Source organism: Phalaenopsis equestris, unplaced genomic scaffold (assembly GCF_001263595.1).
Source record: "Phalaenopsis equestris unplaced genomic scaffold, ASM126359v1 Scaffold000143, whole genome shotgun sequence".
Taxonomy (NCBI): Eukaryota; Viridiplantae; Streptophyta; class Magnoliopsida; order Asparagales; family Orchidaceae; genus Phalaenopsis; species Phalaenopsis equestris.
In genome coordinates, this window is record NW_018164585.1 from 63,248 (window position 1) to 78,684 (window position 15,437).

Consider the following 15,437-nt stretch of genomic DNA (forward strand, 5'->3'; position numbering starts at 1 on the left):
TCGTCTCTGTGCGTGTCTCCTGTTTCTTCGGCTTCAGATACAATCTCGCTCGCTGTTTACCGAGCCTTCTTCGTTCTTGGTCTTCTCTGGACAACTACACCAGCACCGCGTCGTCGCTATTTCGTCGCTGCTTCGCTTCCTTGTCACAAGTCACTGTTTCCGTCTGCCTTCTTTGCAATCGTCGCACGTCTTTGTTTTGCTGCTTCGCACACCGCTTGTCATCTGCGTCAAGTGCATTCGTCCTCGGTCGCAGACTGCATCTCGCTGCTCAGCGACAGTGCGCACGCAGTGAAGCACCGGCCAAGGTGATGGCCTCAGGGGTTCTTTCCTATGCCACCGCCCTCGTCGATGATAACCCCGCTCCCGCCCCTCTTTCAAATATGTTTCTGCAAAGTTACCACGATACTTTTGCTCTTGGCATTAAAACCAGATTTCTCAAAAAGCATCCCGTAAAAATGGCAAACCTGTTATCTTTCTCACAGAGGCCGAGATCTCCACCCTAGCTGCGCCCTGCCGACTGTTCTTAGTAGGTAAGTTTCTTTATGGAAACCCTAAACTTGAGCTAATTCGAAAGGATTTTGAGCAAATGAATCTGAAAGGGGGTTGGAAGATTGGTAAATTGGATGGTTGACACATTCTCATTCAATTATCAAATGAAACAGACTACGCTCATTTGTTTGCGAGAAGACTCCTTCGAATAGACAACCATGTGATGAATGTTTTAAAATGGACGGTGGATTTTGACCCTCATGCTGAACCTCCTACCATTCCTGTTTGGCTACACTTCCCAGGTTTGAAGGTTCACATTTACGATCAAGAGTTCCACTTCGCATTAGCGATGGTATACGGTAAACCTCTCAAAACTGATATGCCTACAGTGAATCTGAATCGGCCTTCTGAAGCCTAGAATTTTGATTAAACGGGATATTAGTTTACCTTTTCCAAGAGAGATGTATTGGCACACAACATCAGGGATTTTGGCAGCAAGCAGAACTTGAACAAATACCTCTTTATTGCACCCACTGTTGGATGTTTGAACACTCTCTTTCTCAATGTTATCATTTGCATCTAAATCTAAAACCTCAGAGTAAAAATGCTACTGGATATGCTCTTTTCCTTTCTTATTCTTTCTTTCCTATTATCCTTCCTTCCTTTTTAGTCATTATATATATATATATACACTACCGGAGACAATATTATTTGTGTTCTTCTGACTGATGTATTGACAGATGGTTCACTTGGGCATTCTACAGTCTCTATCACTATTGAAAATAATACTGCAAGATCTTTACCTCTAAAGGATATTCTTCGGTCCAATAATCAGGATAGTATCGCAGCTCCACAACCTCAAGAAGAATCAGGTGCTGAGGAGACAAATTTACCATCTCTTCATAATGAGAATGTTGTTACTGTTAATCAGGAGCTAGGGGCTCATCCTCTTCTACATGCCCGACAATCTGTTGATCATACTGATCAAATGAGCCAACCTTCGGATGAGGAATGACAGGTATACATATCTAGGAAGAAAAAAAAGAATAGAGGCACGCCCCAGCTTGGGAACTTAATGGATGATACTTTAGTAACTTCAGGTAATGACACAACACTCAACAATTTGTTAGCTAGCTCCGTTCCTAGAACCAGAGGCAGAGGAAGGACCAAACTGGCTCGTCCCTAGCAACTGGTTTTCTGCGAATTACGAATTTTAGAGTTTTATCTATTTTATCTTTTTTAAGATATTAGTGTCTGTGTATCGTATGGGCAGGACACCTTTATTGGGTCACGTATGGGCATGACACCTTTATTGGGTCCTCTCATACAACCTTTATGAAACTTTTCAATTTCAATACAATTAGCCTTCGATCGTGTTATATATATATATATATATATATATACATATATATATATATATATATACATACATACATATATTAGGATGAGATATATATTGACACTATTCACAACGGGTATTGGCAAAAGTTTGAAATAGAACCACATTCTCCTTATTGCTCTCATTATAGTATGTTTGGTCATAGTTATATTATTTGTTATCGCTTGCAGTTCCCACAAGACAGTATTTGATGTTCGATTTGCCTGTGGATCCCCCCTTGCCAACACTGCAGTTCCTGATGAAGAACACCATAATATAGGTACAGATCCAAATGTGTTGATACCACTTACTGTTATTGAAGATGACCCACTTACATGCCTCCAAATGTGTTGATACCACTTACTGTTATTGAAGACGACTCACTTACATGCTAAGATACATAAGAGTGCTCCTTTGACCCGATAGAAGATCAGCTGGAACAACAAGTAGTTGTTTCTAATGTTCAACAACCTACACATATCATACCCACTTCAGGCCATTCTGCTGTTCAGGTCAGCCAATCTTCGGATGAGAAATGACAGGTCTACACGAGGAGGATGAAAAAAATCGGACGACTCGAGCTAGGGAATCTATTTGATGATACATTAGTTACTACTGGCAATGACACTCATCTGACTAGTTTATTAGCTAGCTCCTTCCCTAGAACTAGAGGCAGAGGCCGCACAAAATCGGGTCGCTCTCGAGCTACCTGATACTCTTATTTTGGCACCTTTTGGTTTTTTATTTAGATACCTTATGTTTTTGTTGTATTTTCTCCTTTTTTTTGAACAATTTGATTTGGTGATTTTTTTGTGGGCTGGGTGCCATGTTTACCTTTTGGTTTTTTATTTAGATATCTTATGTTTTTTGTTGTATTTTCTCCTTTTTTTGAACAATTTGATTTGGTGATTTTTGTGTGGGTTGGGTGCCATGTTTAGAACCTTCCACAAAATCTATATGTACCATACTTTTTATTTAATATATTAGCCTTTGGGCTTTCAAAATATATATATCCTGAAAGTAGAAAAATAGAAACATAGAAATCGATGAGAATACGCATAATAATCTTTCCAGCCACATGACAATAATACTTGTGCATGATTATAGTTATAAATTTACCCTTCTAATGCTTAGTGAAATATTTTGGTCTCTCCATGATCATAATGTAAGATAATCTAACTAAACATGTATAAAATTATGTTCCAGATTGTAATTTCTGCTGTGATTACAATCTCAATTTCATCTTACTGCTATTCAAAAGTTATACTCTAATAAATCATTTATGGTCAATCCTCAACTAAGTTATATGTTCATTTTGTGAACATGAAGTAATAATATTAACAATAACTCAACAATTGACTTTATCAAATTACATGTATCAGCTGCAAACAACTATGCAAATTTAAAATAAAACAAAAAAAAGAATATCAATCCTAAAATTATACAAATAAAAAGCAAAAACATAACAGATGGATGAGAACACACATAGCTTTTTGTGATGTGGCTGTGATTTTTAGTTGATTGTTGGTTAGTTAAGGTAAGAGAGGAAGATAGTGAGAGATATAGAGAGAGTCCACCACCAGTCATATTGACATCGACATTGCAAGAATTTTCTGAGTGGCAAACTGGGGTTTAATCTGCCAAGAAGCCAAGAGCTCTGACTCCTCAGGGAAGATGAAGGGCTTTGATATTTCGCAAACCATTAATTCGCCGCAGAATGGGCACTCACTTGCTACAGCATCATCTAATTGCGACCGAAGCTGCCATTAAGATTTGAATCCATGAATAAACATCCAAATAAAAGAAAAGATGATATTCGGTGTCACGAAAGCTAATTTAACACGAACACCATACTAACATTATTGACAGATACTGTGCCTGTGACAGAATCACTGGTGCTGGTGCCGGTATCTTTCGTTGGCTTCCCGCCGAGTAAACTGAGCTGCTTCTGAAGTTGCAGTATGTGTTCTGCCTAATGCCAGCATAAAATTCAAATAAGATTACAAGGAATTAAAAAATAATATGAGAAAAGGAATATAAGGAAATGTTTATATCATAGAAACACCAGCAGACTCTTCATGCAGGAGTTGTGAATTTACCACACACAATTAAATTTGGCTACATAAAATGACTGTGGACCGATTGAATAAAAGTCAAATGGATCAAGGATAATCCAGAAAGCCAATTCTAGTATAAATGCACAATCCAACATTATCAATTTAAAGCTCTGATTAGGGCAGGCAGCTTCAATTTAATACACTTCGGCAACCTTCCTAATATAAGTTTATGATCCTTTCTTTTGATTTAAAACTGCAGTAGAATTGGTGTATTCATGCAATAAAGTAATTTATCTAATGCTTTTTAATGGTACAGAGTGGCTCACAAAATCCATGCAAGTGTCAAGCTTTTACTTGACTCAAAAGATTGAAATACAACATAATTATGTGCGTGCTCAGTTAACAAATGTATTAATTAGTTTATTAGATATGAAGATTGACATAGTTTTAAAATTCATTAAACAATATACAGATATGCTCATCACTATGCCTAGTAAAAATGGAACATGAGATGCAGAATAGTTCTTCTACCCGACCATCAGCATAATATATGAATTATGAAGTTCAAGAAAGCCAAATATAGCAATGTGTATGCCGCCTCGGTGGGGGTTGCTTCGACACAGCGGGGTTGAAGCCCCACAAAACCGCGCGAAGCGGAGCAGGGACCCGCGGCTTCCCAAAGGCGGGAGAACCAGCGACAGGGAGAGAAATCGAGAATTCTCGCGATCCAGCAAGGCTATTTGCACCGGATTTTTTGGCGGGAGAACCAGCGACAGGGAGAGAAATCGAGAAGTTTGCGGTGCTTCGGTTGTATCCTTTCCTTTTGGGAAGTGATTTCTGGATTCTTCTTGGCTTCCCACCTATCCCTTTTGTGCAGAAGTTTACTTTGAGCCTATAAATTGCTGCCTAGTTATGTAGGGAGTCAATTCTGAGTGTATTCAACTTTGGATCCCCCGTGTGTAGTCAATTTCCTCTTCGTGGGTTGAATTCGAGGAGTTAGCGGTGCTTCGGTTGTATCCTTTCCGAGGTGGTGATTGTATCTTTCCTTTCAAACCGTCTCCTTTCCCCTCCCCAACCATCGAACTCTCCCTCCATCACCCCGACACTCAACCATTCCCCCTTCCTACAAGTTATTACTGTTGGCCCGACTTCCTAACTCCCTTCAAGCTCCTTCCATCCACCCCACTATCATTGTCGACCACCTAAACTTTACTTGCTATCCCTATAGTTCCGCACCTTACCCTCGCTGCCACCAGCATTCTGTTGGTGTGACCACACTAGTTAGTCATCCCGACCCACCTCGCCGACCTCCACCTCCCATTGGAATACATTTAGGAGTGGTTGCTTAAGTCGTTTTTGTGTTTGTGTTGTTATTTCTATTCGAGTCATGTTGTAACCCTATTTTAATATTAATGAAAGTTTACTTTTTGTGTTTACACTATTTCCCCTACTAGCTCTGGTATCAGTGTAACACATGCAAGTTAAACCAAAATTTCTAAAGGTTTAATGGATAACTTTAACTTCAGAAATAAAGCTGATATCCAAGGAATAATAGTAGAAATGAAAAGGTAATTGGCCAACCAGATAATAATAATACAAGAAAGTATAGATCATTTCACTCACTTGGCTTTGAGGGGTACACTGAGTGACATGAGTTATCAGGCATTGCGCATGGAATGAATGCCCACAAGGGAAAACATAAAATGGCGTCATTGGTCCAATTGGCATATAACCTCTTCCCATCTGATGAGCCCCTCCAGAGGATAATATTTTGCGTTTACAAATCTAACAAAACATTGCCATGTTAGAGAAAGATGAGCAGTTCCACTATGATATAATTAACTATTTTAAAACTGATGATTCTACTTATCGCACCAATAACTACGCTCTAGTTTTGCATAAATTACTTTGATCCTAAATTCAATGAAAAAGAAAAACATGAGAATAAAAGTTAAAATTAATATTGTTGTCTTAAGAACATGGAATGTCAGTTTAGGTTTGGGTACAAAAATGTTCAAAAGGCTTTTTCAATCATCAAAGAAGATAGTCAGCACAGAAGCAGTGCAAGTAAGCATTCAGCAAGGGAAACAAAAAAAACATAATCTACACAGTCAAAAGAGATGGAGATTAAATATAAACTTCAACAAATTAATGAATGTGCAGTCAAAAGAGATGGAGATTAAATATAAACTTCAAATAACAAATTAATGAATGTGTTTTAAGATTTAAAATAGATCAGGAAAAAAAAATGTAAAAATGGGCAAACCAAGATAAAAGCTTGGGTCAATACCCCACATTCTTCATCACGTTCAACAACAGCATATCTTTGAGCAAGGGCGGTGATATCACTCCTTATGTTATCAGCACCACGTGTAGCATCATTCATTTCCTGTTTTAATAATTCAATCTGCTTGTTGTAGTCCGCCAGCGATGAGCAAATTGCTTCCTGAATTAGTAAAGAAAGAACTTCTGAATCTCCATGGAAAAAAAGATTTTAGGAGCATAAAAAGCATATTATGAAAGCGGAATTCACAGAATTATAATAGATAATTTTACTTCGTGTCAAACAGAAAGAATGATTCTGGATCTAGTCCTTAAAGAAAAATGTTCATTCAAAAAAGCCTACAGCTGCTCGAGCACTCAAACAATTTGAAAGTAGAATTTACCAATTGAGGATGCTAGGAAAATTCATTCACCATATAAGTTACAAGATTTTAAGCATGCTGAGATCTGTCATTCTAATGGTTAGGCTAAAAAAAATTAGTTTCTGCTACATCCTTATTGACAGAGTTATGAAGGTATATCATGACGAGGGAGCATCTTCTGCTTACGAGCGGGACAAGGGATCATATCCTGATTCAAATGCAGGATTTCATGAGTGTGCAGGGGCTTGGACTGATCCAAGAGGGCCAATCGACCCTTCCTTTACGTGAATTTACCGCCCAGTTGGAGTGAGGTCAACTCCTTAGTTACGCTAGGCCTATATGTATGTTGTTTTCATACTCAAGGTCAGTTTTGAATTGTGTTTTGTCAGGACAGTCGTTAGCATCCAGGTCTTCCCCTTTCAGATCTGTATCCAAATGCGGGTGATGCTCTGACTGTAGCTCGTCCAAGGTGGTGATCTCCTTCCAAGGGATCAAGTGGTGCTCCTACTGTAGATTGTTCTCCCGGAGGTATTTATCCCCGGCTTTTCCATCCTTTGCATTCCTCCTCTTGCTGTAGCCGCCGCCTTGCTGCCGAAACCACCAGACAACAACCTTGCTGTCGTCTTGCAACTCCAACAACCGGCCACTATCTCCTCCACCCGCCGCCATCCCTTCCAACCAACTCCCACCTTGCTGCCAATCATTCCAACCGCCAGTCTTCGCTGTCCAGCCATCCCTTTTGCTCCCACAGCCTGGGACCACAGTCCCATGCAATATACATTGCTGCCGCCATTATTCTTGCCTGTTGCAGCTGCCCAAACAGCGCTCAAACCGCCCCTACTTGCTGTCTTTCAGCCGGCCAACCTCCACCTTTCCCCATCGCACTCCGCCGTAACTTCCCCTTCCTCCTACAACCATCCACCCCCTCGTCACCTTCCTCCTGCCATTCCCTCACCAAACCGACCACCACCTTTGAATACAGATTAGTTGCATTTGTTAGTTTAAAGTTACATTTCCCTTTCAAGTGTTTGGTTGTAACCGTCTATTGCTCTTTTCAATAATAATATTTGTGTTCCTATTGTTGTTTTGATTAACTCTGGTATCACATAGTTTAAGCATCTACACAAACTGTAGTTTAGATTAGCCTACATGATAATCTCTAAAACTTTATATTCTGAACTATTGTTTTCAAGATTAACAGAAGTTTGGACAGCCTCTTATGCATAAAAAAAGGCTACCCATTAGCATGTTATGAAACAAATCAAGTGCCACAGAAAGCTCATTTATAAATTATAAAGCTGTTGAAACAGTAGATATTTATTCTATCAGCTTCCTGAACTGTAAAAAGTAATAAGCACTGAAAAGTCCTTAATTTATTTATTACTGCATATAAAACAAACTGCCACTGCAGGCTACTTTTTCAGACCAGGAAGAATATAAAAGAGAGAAATGTGATAGCACCACTCCAAGAAATTTTGATGACAACTTGCATTATATTGTATATTAAGTAAAAGCCCTGGAGAATATAATGCTTGAAGTATTGGAAACATACTTTAAAATCATCAATAAGCGTAAAGTCTGGAAAAAATGGAAGAATATCCTCAATCTTCAGAAGCCCATCTGTTTCCTTCAAAAATGCAATTGCCTTTCTTATATTCTCCCTCTTAATTCCCTTATCCAACTGAATCACATGCTTAGCAACCATAAGCCATAGCTTCTTCCTCAGATCCTCATCCTCCTCAACTTTATCTGCTTCAGCCATTGCAAGTTCTGGGTCTACCTAGAAGACCAAGCTACAGTGAAATGATTAGAAGCTGCCAGGAAACATCACAAAAATTGGACTAAAATATTTTTCGTGAATATTTTAAAAAATTGAACATAATGGAAGCTAACCATGTTATGGCAAATGCAACGACCAGCAGAATGAAAAAAATAATTCCAAAGGGGTGTGTGTGTGTGTGTGCACGCTCGTGCACGCACATACTTTTCAAGAAAACAAAATATATATAAAAAAAAGGCAACGCAAATAACCAGTAATCTACACATAATTGTGGATTCATAAAAAAAAAATCCTCATTTCTCCAGAAGATATCCATAAGAAAAAAAATGCCTAATGCAGAAGCAACAGCAAAAGAAAAGGCAGCTATATCAAAGATGGGTACAGCAAAAATAAGACATCAGAATAGCAATTCAGGGCCATTAAACACAGGACTCATTGCCCAACCACAAATATGGAGGTCAATGTTAAAAATTTTCCCCATAATTGAAGATTACAGGGCATTTTTGGAAAGAATTTAGAAAGACGCAAGCAACCCAAAGAGTATATAAACACTTCATCGAAGCTCATCAAGAACATAAAAAGCCAGGAAGTGAAATGAAAAACTGAGCACATTATAGTACACATGCAAAGTATCATCTTGGTTTTAAATGGCGAACTCTATGTCCCAAACCTATCTTTATTTCACCAAAAACATATTAACCAAAAAGCTTCAATTAACAACACTACATGCACTTAGTCACTACAAATGGGCAACATCAAGTTCAATTTGATGAAAACAACTATTTATAAACAAAATAAATCATTAAGCATACTTTACCTGCAAAGCAAGAGCTACAGCTTCTTCATGCATGGACATCATACTATAGATATGAACACAAGCACGCATCCTTTTCTCCTTAAGGCATAGGCGTAAAGCATACTTAGGATCGTAGAAAAAACCAGGCCCATCAACTCGTCCCTTCCCGAATTTGCATTGCAAAAATCTCAAAAGCATGCTTTCATCCTCCTGAGTTAGTAGGTTTCTATCAGTTATAAATTAATAAAGTACCATAGTTGAAACTTAAGAAGAGAATTATTTATTTTGACAAAGACAATGATATTTTGTCATATCATAATCACCCACTAAGTTGAAGTTATGACTACCAAAAATCATATGTATAAAGACAAGCAAAAGATAACATGAACGGATATTAAAGAAAATTTAAAATTTTGAAACAATGCCACTAGTTCAGCATAAGAAAAAAGACATATAGTGAAAGATGTTCGTACTAAATAAACCTATTATATGAAATTCACACAAGGTTTTCCTTTCATAATGCTGCAAATCTATAATATAAATATCTCCAATAAAACTGCTAAATTCATACTAAAAACTTTAACAAGATCACTTTATACAGAGATTAAGTCACAGAGATAAGTTACACCGAAGAACTTACACCTTTGAACTCTTAGAAGTTCTTCGGTGCAATGATCGGGTTGTGCACTATGATCTGCTACAATATGTGTAACCTGGAGAAACAGATTTTACGAAAATTTTCTGAGCAGGTGGATGGGAAAAGGAACCTACCTGAAATTCGGTTATGTTTGATGTGTCTTGTAAGGAGTATTGCAAGCCCAAGTAAACAAGCTTGTTTTCACTAACCTTATTTTTAATTACTGTTAATAGTAAAATGTTTCTTAGATTAATGGCCACTCCTAGTCAATCAAAAGGTGTCAGAGACGAGCACATGCCATCTGACTAAATTTATCACCAATTTTCATTCTGAATAATAAATCATCAAAAAAGAGTGATAAAATTGATCACAGCAAACCAAATAAATGTTACAACTAAATTTCTAACTCACTGAAGTTTATAGACCAATACATGAAATTATGTGAAAACAGTCTAAAACAATTTCATCCATACAATAAACATCCAGTTTATTTACATAATACAAAAACACATCGTCATATACATACCTAATCAATTTTATCTTACACCAAAATAAAAAGTAATTAATCAAAGTCCTAATTTCCATCAAAGCTCAATTTTAACTTTTTTTTCTTAAATAAAACAACATTTAACTAAATATCAAGTTAGCTTATAAGCACATCCAGATAACAGCTCAATACATAATTAATTAAAAATAAAAATAAGTATCATGACTAGTCTAATATCTTCTAATCATTGTAAAATGAAATTAGCTGCATAATAGTTTGTATAATTGTACATTGAGAAATTTAACTAAAAAGGCCTTAATTGAAGATTAGAAATTACAATGGTATAAACACTATTTTTATCATAATACATGTGATATCATGCTAGTCTAATCGTTTCATGAATCTCATTTTTCTCATTTCAATCATGAAGTCAACATAGAAGAGAAGGTCATCTTTTAAATTTATAATATATCATCAATGTGGGTTAAGTTCATTGGCTACACAAAAGTGCTCATCTTTGTCATCCTACTTGTACAGGTTACGATAAACATATCCATTTTATTACCATTTTGCCTCAATAAGCTCACATTTGTCCCACTTCTTCTACAAATTATCATAAAATATCATTTCTTTGAACTCTTTTAACTAAATATAGGCTCACATTTATCACCCTACCTGTACAAATTGTCATTAATACGTTGACCATTTTGCTTAAATATGGGCTCACTTTTGCCACCTCACCTATACAGGTCATCATAAAATTATTAACTTAACTCATTTTTCTTTCATTGTCAACCTATAATATTCAATAGTATAATATAGGTTAACATGCCCCAAATTATGCTTTTCATAATTTTAACAAGATGCACAATCATATATTTATAACATTGCTATATAAGAATTTTGAAAATCTTGTTTACATCACAAATCCTGTTTACAATTTTATTAAAATTTCACATATAAGTTTGAGCATGAAAAACCAAATTTAGCTTGCTTTTTAGGTTAGAATTAAGTATAGCACTCAAATGATGATTGTCCACAAAACAAGCTTTCGTTTAGTCACCCCAAAATCTTGTCCTTTTGTAACCAATTTAGGAAATGGAAACTCCTTGATTTATTATATTTTCTTCAATTGTAGATAAAATTAACCCTAAAACATTTTAACTCAAAAGGACTTCTCCTCATACAAGCAGTGAAGCCTAATACGATTTGGGGTTTGTTTAACAAAAATAAAAATTAAATTTTGCCTTAAAAACCTAGCTCGAGACTCACCTTTCCCATTTTTCTTCAATTCAGCCTAAAGTTTCAGCCCAGTTACGAAGCGATCGACAATTGAGTGCTTACTTAAGTTAATCAATTCAATATACATGGATATATATACATACATCAATAATAACTGTCACGACCCGACCTAAGGCTTTAAATTTTTCAAGATAGGAATAGACGGTCAAAAGGTGCTAAAAAACTTCTATTTTAATTTTATATTACTAACATTTTAAAATCCAGAATAATTTGAAAGAAACACCAACAAATTTAAATAAAATCAATTGAGAATTACCTTTCTTTAGGTTGTGGCATTACTTCTTCTTGCGTTCAAACTCTAACCCAAGCCTTAAACATGACATTGCTAGTTTAAAATAAAAGTAAGCTATCAATAGCCAGTTAATACTTATACTCCTAAGCTATAGTAATACAATGAAAAGGAAAAAAATATGCACGCTAGCTAAACTTAAAAATAAATCAATATAAAAATATTTGATGGTTTATATTATTTAATATGGTCATTCAAAGTGATTTTAAACATTAGTTGTGTCTAGCTATAGCGTTCACATATCAATATATTTCAAATATATATACAAACGCCACAGAATCACTATCTAAAATTATATTAGTTTAGACATTTCAATATTAATAATATTTTTTATTTACGTGCACGGGTACCTTAAACTACCCTGCTGTTATTAAAAATGGGTGAACTTTATCATATTCAGCATGCACATACCAACAATCATAATAGTCAGACTCACTTTTTTCATAACAAATAGCACATAATATAATACCTTAAATTATGAGGTAATGAAGATATACAAATATTAGTAACATACAATTCAATATGACCAAGTGAACTTAAAGAACAAATAAATTATTTTAAATTTAGTCTTGCAATATAAAATCTATTAAATTAGAAAATATAACAGATTAAAAAAAAGCACTAAATACTATTATAGTTTAAAAGTACAAGTAATCGCATTGTTGAACTAGCTTGTCAGCAACCTTCATGCACTCTTAAACTCCAACTCCTCTAAACTGGCGCCTACAAAATAAGAAGAATTCATATTATTAAATTTAATTATGGTTGAATAAACTTTATATATTTAATTTCATTATTTTTAATTAGTTATTATAATTTAATACATTATTTTGGTTTAATTATTAATCTTATAACTTCTACATATTTACTTTATTTTCTTGAATTAGTTTATTACCTATTTAATATATCTCATTAAAATTTTATTTCCCAATTCATAACTTATATTTTCTAATTGAATCATTAATCTTTAGTAAGTTATTACAAATATTATTTCTATTATTATAATTATGTTTGCTTTCAATTATCTTCAATAAGTATTTAGTCTCTTCAAATTCATTATTTTACTTCACATTGAATCATCCCTCCAAAGCATTAAATAGGATTGAATTAATAGTTTTTAAATAAATTCTCTTATAATTTCTTAATATTTTTATGTTATATAAAAAAATTCCAAAAATATTTAGTAAATTATTTTTTTTACGAAACTTATAAATTTTTATTAATTCTCCTTACTATTATTATTATTGTTATTAAATTAGTTATACAAAAGCTATAAATAAATATCCTTATAGATAAAAATCAAAATTTAAGATTTAAACATGAAATAATTAAAAGGAATTACATTAAATAACCTCAAATAAGTTGGCTCCCTCTTATAGCACTACTCGAATCGGCACTCTAAAGCCCCAAGGAAACCACACGTAATTCGCTAGGCTTCTTGACATTAATTAAAATAAAAAACTTTCAATTTAAATTACAATCTTTAATTTAAGCCAAAAAATCCCAATCTTAACTTATTTCACTGCTAAGCTTGGTTCTTTCGCACGCGGCTTGTCTCCCCTGCTTCCTTCACACGGTTCGGCTTCTCACATGCATGACACTCCTCTTCCTTGGTAAAGGCACACTTGCATCCATTTCTTATCGTTAGATTCGATAGCACGCAGGCGCTCCCCTCTCACACAAGTAGAGTTGCTTGATAAGCTCCTTCCATCCTTCGCTTCTCCCATGTCAAATTCCTAGAGAGCAGTCTCCCATCTTCTTCTTTGCGTTGAATATCTCCCCCATTCATGGCATCACTAAAAAAAGAACAATGCACGCAGGACTTCGATTAGGCATGTGCATGCAAGGTAAGATTCATCTCCCTCCTAGACTAGGGTTCGAAAGCCCTTTCTTCTGTTTCCTTCTTTATCTTCACACATGAACTTCTTCTTCATTATCTGTCTCTTGCTCGCTTTCTGCTGTGTCGTTCTCACTCTCAATTTCATCCCTTTAGTTCGAATGAGTACTTAAGAAGAAATTGTTAGAGGCGACGATTGATTTGAACCAACATAGATCCAATGAAACTTATTCTTTTTATTTTACTTTAATTTATTTATTTTTCAGTGATTACAATAAATCCGTCATAGCCCTACATTTTCCAATTAGCCAATCCTCGATTGCACAAGTGGAATTGGAATGCCACAGTGAATTAATAGAATGAAGGATTAATTAAATCCTAGAACAGTAACATATTAAAAAAAACTTAGACTTAATGGTTTTATCCATAGAATTACTGATCCTAACAAAATATAAAATTTTATAAAAATAACTGTAATAATCTTTTTGTGAGGTGCGAAAAATGAGTTATTAAAATGTTGCACAAATGCTGTCATTAAGCAAAACTTTATGTATTATAATGAATAATCCTATATATAAATCACATGCAACATCTTCATATTACCATTTCTACCATAACCAATTTAGATGTCAAATACTTCTTCGAAAATATCCAAGCAACAAAGCCAATGAGTTTATAAAATAAGACTAAAATGAATAGAAAGAAAAGAAAGTATGTCCTCCCTATATTTGCTTTGATTGAAAAAAAGGCATGGTGCTTGAACAATGACCATTGACTAGTATACTTTAATTATCATCTGTTTTATAAGCTGATGTGGTTAAGGAGTTTCACACACTTGGGAGTTCACATATGGCTATTGAAGCTTAAGGAGATCAGATTGATGACAGAAAACCTAAACAATGGATAGATTACACAAAATTTGGATATTGTTAAGCTTGCAAATGAGCAAACTCATCTAAACCCGACTTTTAGTGTAGACAGTAGGCATTACAGATAAAACTAAATGAAAGAAGAAAGAATGGGTGAGTTAGACGATTCTTCTGCATGAAACAGGAAAAAGGACACCGGTTAAAGGCAGTTTAGACTAGTGGACTGTCCACTAAAAGAGGGTCAGATTATGTGGAAACATGCTAGACAAGCAAAATAAAGTTGCATTGCAGGAATAAAGAAATAACAGATGATGCACCGCATAGAGATTGTAGAGTCAATTATACAGAACCTGTTTTGAATACAAGGAAAGCAGCAAGTTGTGGACTCCAGGATCTTCATTATGCAAATGATGGACAGAGTATTCCAAATACTTGATCACCTCATGTGTTTCATTTCTAGAACCAGAAAATAGATTGTTATCATTCCTTATCACCAGCGAGTAAAACCAGAAAACTTGAAAAGAAATGGTCAATATCACCAAAAGACGCATATGAACCTTGTTGCAAGCTAGTTGACTGCAAACACTATCATTTAATCAGAGAAAAGAACATGCTATCGATTACCAAGATTTTATAAAAAGCTTGATTTTATAGATTGAAGAAGTTATGCTTTGATTCTCAAATATAGAAAATCTCAAATAGCTTAGTTTTTATGGTACACTAACATGAGGCGCTGCCTAGCTACTGGTTTGAATGGTACTATTGCCTTTGAACTCTTAAGTTGAATTTCAAGTTTTGAACCCTTGCAAAAAACGTCACTTCACATGAAGGACATTAGATTTGGTTTAAATGACTGTTATTAAAAATATAA

At 35.1% G+C, this 15,437-nt stretch overlaps 1 protein-coding gene across 1 annotated transcript in view; it reads right to left on the reverse strand.

The window, feature by feature from the left end:
* Positions 1–3,211: 3,211 nt before the first annotated feature.
* Positions 3,212–15,437, reverse strand: part of LOC110021764 (vacuolar protein sorting-associated protein 18 homolog) — a 98,217-nt gene continuing 85,991 nt past the window's right edge. Inside the window, exons 17-23 of the mRNA XM_020720386.1 lie at positions 14,917–15,022; positions 9,167–9,355; positions 8,122–8,349; positions 6,215–6,370; positions 5,548–5,709; positions 3,726–3,839; positions 3,212–3,627 (exon numbers count right to left, since the gene is read on the reverse strand). Of these exons, the coding sequence (XP_020576045.1) occupies positions 3,451–3,627; positions 3,726–3,839; positions 5,548–5,709; positions 6,215–6,370; positions 8,122–8,349; positions 9,167–9,355; positions 14,917–15,022 (1,132 nt within the window). The 3' untranslated portion in view covers positions 3,212–3,450. The remainder of the gene's footprint in view (positions 3,628–3,725; positions 3,840–5,547; positions 5,710–6,214; positions 6,371–8,121; positions 8,350–9,166; positions 9,356–14,916; positions 15,023–15,437) is intronic.